The sequence below is a fragment of the Ornithorhynchus anatinus genome, chromosome 14 (assembly GCF_004115215.2).
Source record: "Ornithorhynchus anatinus isolate Pmale09 chromosome 14, mOrnAna1.pri.v4, whole genome shotgun sequence".
In the NCBI taxonomy this organism is placed as follows: Eukaryota; Metazoa; Chordata; class Mammalia; order Monotremata; family Ornithorhynchidae; genus Ornithorhynchus; species Ornithorhynchus anatinus.
This window is the reverse complement of record NC_041741.1, coordinates 37,587,218-37,593,217: the sequence shown is the minus strand read 5'-3', so window position 1 is coordinate 37,593,217 and position 6,000 is coordinate 37,587,218. Positions and strand designations below refer to the sequence as shown.

The 6,000-nt window shown below is 39.0% G+C and overlaps 1 protein-coding gene across 4 annotated transcripts in view; it reads right to left on the bottom strand.

Annotated features, from left to right (window-relative positions):
• Nucleotides 1–291: 291 nt before the first annotated feature.
• SCYL2 (SCY1 like pseudokinase 2) overlaps nucleotides 292–6,000 on the bottom strand; it is a 50,515-nt gene continuing 44,806 nt past the window's right edge. For all 4 annotated transcript variants that reach the window (XM_029078904.2, XM_029078903.2, XM_029078905.2 and 1 more), the window contains 2 exons: nucleotides 4,009–4,128; nucleotides 292–2,532 (listed from right to left, as the gene is read on the bottom strand). In XM_029078904.2, coding sequence (XP_028934737.1) covers nucleotides 1,888–2,532; nucleotides 4,009–4,128 — 765 coding nt within the window. In that variant the 3' untranslated portion in view covers nucleotides 292–1,887. The remainder of the gene's footprint in view (nucleotides 2,533–4,008; nucleotides 4,129–6,000) is intronic.

Here is a 6,000-nt window from a genome sequence, read left to right as displayed (position 1 = left end):
AATGAACGTCCTTCACCTGGCTTATCTCACCATGTAGCTACCGGTCTCTTAAATATTTCTCCCTTACACCTTTCAAAAAGATTTCCCTTTGGGTCCTGTGCATTCCCCACTCTGCCCACATCCCTGAAAACAGTATATAAAGACACAAGGTGTTGTTACATTGAAACCAATGTCAACCAACGTAAAGCTGAAAGAGTGTAAATTTAGAAATGTTTTAAGTGCCATTCATCTTAACTTGAAACATCTTAAGTCGAGGACTTCCTGTATAACAAACTGCAGCTCATGCAGAAATCGGAGAGATGAGAAAATTGATTTATTGTTTTTCAAGTTCACTCATATTGTATGCTGGCAACAAGAACAGTTTGTTGTCAAATCACATTTTATAATCAAAGTAGAAAGCAAATACAATGTAACCCACAACACCTACTAAGAGTATCGATAGCACACAAAAATGTCACATGGTTTATTAAACCACTGCTGGTCCCAGATAATTTAAAATAAAAATACTAAGGCAGCATCTATAATACGCAAACAGTTCTTCGAAAGACAGGTTTAAAGTTATCACTGCTTTAAACTGTGGAAATATAAGTTAACAAAATACAAATCACATTTACAGCATAAGGCCCTGTGGTTTCTTAAGCAGCAAATGAAAGAACAATATCTTCATTGAGAAGCTTTGAAAATAAAGCATGTTGGTTTTCTGTAAAAAGATAACTTATTAATTCTTTCCTCCTGAAAATGGCCAACTATAGACTTCAAAATGGTATGTAAGAAAGTTCCTGATATGCCAAGGAAAGAAAGAATTAAAGTCCAGTAACAGTAACTGACAGAGGACAGGTTGCATCACAGGCAAGCTGAGCAACGGACTGTTGGCAAGCAGAATTAGAACTGCCCATTCATGGAGAAGGAAACTTTATTCCAATTGGAGCAATACAGCAGAGCTTCAAAAAATTATTTACCAAATACATTTTAAGTCTTAGAAATCTGCTTTCTAAAATTCATTTCAGATATACCGGAGCTTCGCAAAAATTTCGATTCAAAACAACAGAAAAATAGTAGTTAGGGAAATATCTTTCTCAAGTAACTGCACGTGGTACTAAATTCAGTCTGCATTCCTCTTCTGATCCCCAAGAAATGAATCACCACGAGTGTCAGTATTTGAGCAGACCACATCAAAAATCAGTGTACAGTGATTTGTTTGCCTTTAAGCTGTTCAAACCTATTAACCAATAAAAGTTTGAACCAATAAAAAACACTGTGAAATTAATACCAGTTTTTATTTCTAGTTCCTCCCGTAAAATATAGTTTAGCTGACAAGACCAGGATAAACTAATAACCAGAATAAGCTAATGGATGATGCCTTATATTTCATAAAAGCCAACCTTGAGTCATTCCAATTTACCAGAAAAACTACAGTGTCTGGACAAAACAAATAAAAAATTGAAACTTAAAGTACTTGTGCAAAAAGCCCATATCGCCTCAAAGGGCAGTCACCACCACCAATACAATTTTGATCAATTTATGATACAAAGCAACACAAATCAAGAAAAGGTAGTGATACAAATTTTGAACAACATATATACATTTAATGGCATTCCTCTTTTTGAATCAGAATGGTAAGGGCCAAGCTCTTTAAAAGACCCGAAAGGGAAGCAAGAAAATGGTGCTGCAGAATAAATGACTTCAGTGAATGCATAAGAAAAGGCAAAGAAAGGACTTCACCCAACTGCTTGGCTGGGGTGGAAGCAGTTGTTATGCTTTTACAAAACCTTAGTTCCTGGATGGAAAATTTCTTGCCATTAGACAGCTAACTAACCTTACTAAGATGTAAATCAGCTTACCCATGATTAAAATTGAATCCGTTTTTCTACAAGATAGCGTGTGACCTTACCCGAAAATATCTTTTAAATCATTGCTAGCTGAACTGCTGTTGGTGATAGTATTTGTTGGCTGAGCAAAGTTCTGGGGGTTAAAGAAAGGATTTCCCTGTATACCAAAGGCAGGCTGCCCAACCATGTTCATCTGAGTCCCCATTACTGAACTCCCTGCACCTGGGGACCCTTGAGGAGGTGCAAACTGGTTAAGCCACTGGTTTGGTTTCTGTTGAGATAACTGGTTCATGCTAACTTTGGGCTTCTGAGGACCAAAAAGACTATCTAAAGCAGACATGTCTGCGGGTCTCTGTGGGGTCTGCTGTGAAACTGCGGCTGAAGAACTCATAGCATTGAAGTTTGGCAAATTAGAGGGTGTCCCCACTGTCATCTTGGAGATTCCGGCGGATGTGCCCGCACCGCTGAAGAGATTCTGGTTTGTATTAGCCCCCATGTTGAATCCAGGAGAGTGAAAGCTCATATTGGCATTCAGTCCATTTGTCAAATTCCTCTTGGCATTATCGATTGGTGAAGAAAATCCCATGCCAATACCCATGGAAGGAACTGAAGAGAAACTGCTGGAAGCAACTTTAGGGGTGCCAATGGAAAGGCTGGTCAAGGAAGACATATTATCCATCAACGTGTCTGTCAAGTCCTTAGTCTGCAAAAAATATAAGGCAGGAGTTAGATCACATAAAGGTGAATAAACACTTGATTCTGATATCTCCGACTCACTGCTTACGGCTTCCACTGAACCTGAAATGCCCTATCCAGTCAGCAACTGTCAAACTACATTCATCTCCTCCTCCTGAGATACTCTTAAAAAGCATCTTCTACAGGAGGCCTCCCTTAATCACCTTACCTTCCAGATCACCCTAACATGTAGGCTTTTGTTTTTATTTATCGACCTGGTTTGGTGATTTATATCTCCTAACTCTTTTCAACTACTGAATTTCCCCCAGCCTGTGTCTTCTCTTTCCCATTAAGCTGTAAACTCCTCATGGGGAGATTGGATCCAATAGGTCTGATAGCACCCCAGTGTTCCGGAGACGGTAGCACTTTCTGTTGGTGACATCTGGAGGTGAAGGGACTACAATATATTCCAAATTTAACTCTACTGTTAAATCTGCATAACTTCAAGCTCCTTGGAGGAAAAGCTTTAGTCTTTTTAAGCTATTTCGATCGGAATGCGGTGATGACGTGTGAGCACGATCTGGACAGTCGGCTCAAGAGGTTCAAATGAAAACTCTCTAGGAGTGCAAATGGTTGCTAGAGTCACAAGACAAAGGTAATTTTTAGAAGCCATGTGAAAAAATCAATTTGGGGAGAGTAATTCAATGTCTGTCTCCCCCACAAGACTGTAAACTCCTTGAGGGCAGGGAGTGTGCCTACTAAGTTTAATATATTTTCCCAAGTCTTTAGTACGGTGCTCTGTATACAAAAAGCACCAAATACCACAGATTAATAGAGATTTTAACAAGTGGCGGATTCCCGGATAATTTCTGCTATCATACAACTAAAAATGGACAATGATTTAAAGCACTTAGGAACATAAATTAAAACTCCCGAATTTTAAAATAATGAATATGAAGTAATCTTTTTAATCCCTTCTGTTGGACATGAGAAGTCCAATTGTTGAAATCAATTTACTTATTGACCATATTTCTCTTCCTGACCCGCTCATTTTAAATAAAAGGCAAACTGCTTACGTATTGGCCCAAAATTTAGGAAACATGAAAACAGAGGAGGAAGTTACTACTGCTATAAGTACTATTATTACTAATAATTACAACAGTGGCAATTGTTAAACATTCACTTTGTGCCACCAACTCTGCTTAGTGCTGGCTTAGAAACAATATAATCCCATTACACAGTCCCTGTTCTACATGGAACTCACAGTCTAAGAGGGATGGTGAAAAGTATTTTATCCTTGTTTCACAAATGGGGAAAGGCACAGAGAGGTTAAGTGACTTGCCCAAGGTCCTAGAGCAGGTAAGTGGTGGAGCCTCGATTAATATATGAGAAATAAACTTTACCTTAATCTCTGAAGAATCCCTGTAAAGTGTCGCTGTAAATGTTTCAATTCTAGATTTCTTTGCTCTTGAAATGCTACAAAATAAAACAAATTCTCCCTTACCTGCTTGACTGGAGCAACTGGTGTGTGTGATTGAGGCTTGAGTGGCTGTTGGCTTTTCAATTTTTGTGCTTGTTCTTGTTCTTTTGCTAACTTTTGCTTCTCTTCAAGGGTAAGGGATGCCTTCAAAACAACAAAAGAAAATCACATTAGAAGAATTACCAATTCCCTTTAGTCTCACTTATCTAAGTAATAATATTATTCAGCTTTTGGAACGTATTAAAACATACACTCTGTAATTCAGAAATATATAACCCCTTGCTAAAATGCATGGAGTTTACGTCACAACATGATTCGAATTACGCAGGCACCTGGGCAGAATAAACATTTCCTTTCAGATAAAAGCTATTGCTTTTTGGCCAATGAGATGGTTCTGCTAATGAATATGCTATATTGTTGCCCTTTCTGCTCATCGGTGGGTGCTACATGTCAAAAATCCCTGCACGTACTTTTCAATGTGAGGCACCACTGCTACTTTTTTGCTCACGTCAGCCACTGCCCCAGCAGGGATGTGAATAGTTTAGGATAAGACAAGAAAAGCCCTATACAAACCATCATCTCTAAAATCGGTTACTGGTCTGGAAGTCTCTGGACTGGAGCTTGTCCACCATATCTGATGGGAGAGTCCTTCCCAGCCAAAAGTACAAGGTAATGATCTTCGATCCATTGGCTATGAGTCACCTCTTACTGACCTCATGGATCACTTTAAAATGTTTTACTTCACAAACCCAAACTAATGCACCAGAGGATGGATGTGGCAAAGGGGGAAAAAAACCAAAAACTTTTACTAAAGTTTGCCTCCTCTCTTTTTTTTAAGGACTGTAGACTGTACTTTCCACCTGTATATTCTTTCCCAGTGAGTACAGTGCTCTGCATACAGTAAGATTTTAATATACTCCAATATTAATTTAAATAAACTCATTGTAAGCATGTGTAATAATAATGGCTGTAGGATTTAAGTGCTTACTATGTGCCAAGCACTTTACTAATTAAGCGCTGGGGTAGACACAAAAGAATCAGGTCCCACATGGGGCTCACAGTCTTAAGTAGGAAGGAGAACGAGTATTGAGTCCCCATTTTGCAGTTGAAGGAATAGAAACATAAAGACTTTAAGTGACTTGCCCAGGGTCACAGAGCAGATTAGCAGGGAAGCCGGGATTAGAATCCAGGTCCTCTGACTTGGAAGCCTGTGCTCTTCCCACTAAGGTAGCAAAGTGGCATAGTGGATAGAACACGGGCCTGGGAGTCAGAAGGTCACGAGTTCTAATCCCAGCTCCATCACTCGTCTGCTATCTGGCTTTGGGAAAGTCACTACACTTCTTTGTGCACCTCAATTACCTCATTTGTAAAATGGGGATTACGCCTGTGAGCCCCATGCAGGAGAGGAACTGTGTCCAACCTGATTTACTTGTAACCACCCAACTGCTTACTACAGTGCCTGGCACATAGTAAGCATTTAACAAAAACCACTATTATTAATATTACTTTTACTAGGCCACTCCGCTTCCCTAAACAAAAGTGGATATAAAAAGCTGCCTGGACAAATTTATTAGGTTCACCCAGTCTCCTCTTCCCCACACTCTCACCAAACCACTTAGAACAGATGAAAAAGATGTGATTTTAACACTCAAATTATATGCAAATTGTTGACCTATTGGTGAAGAGAGGAAAGACTGAAAGTCTGTCTGGAACTGAATTGATCTGCTAGATAGAGAACTGCCAAAATGTTGGTTACCAAAGACAAGAGGCCACAAATCTCACACTCATTAGTATAAGAAAAGCAATTAAGTCTACAAGTAATTGTTCTGTAGACATGCCAGTAGCCATGTATGGAGGCCTAAAATTGCTTTTTTCTTCCTGACTAATGATTTTAACTTCTGCAATTCTAATCTTGGGATTGACATCCTTTCAGATGAGAAAGGAGGTCAAATAGATTTTTTTTTTAATAAATGACCCTGGAATAAAGGTCTCTAGAATCTACTCTCTCAAAATAAT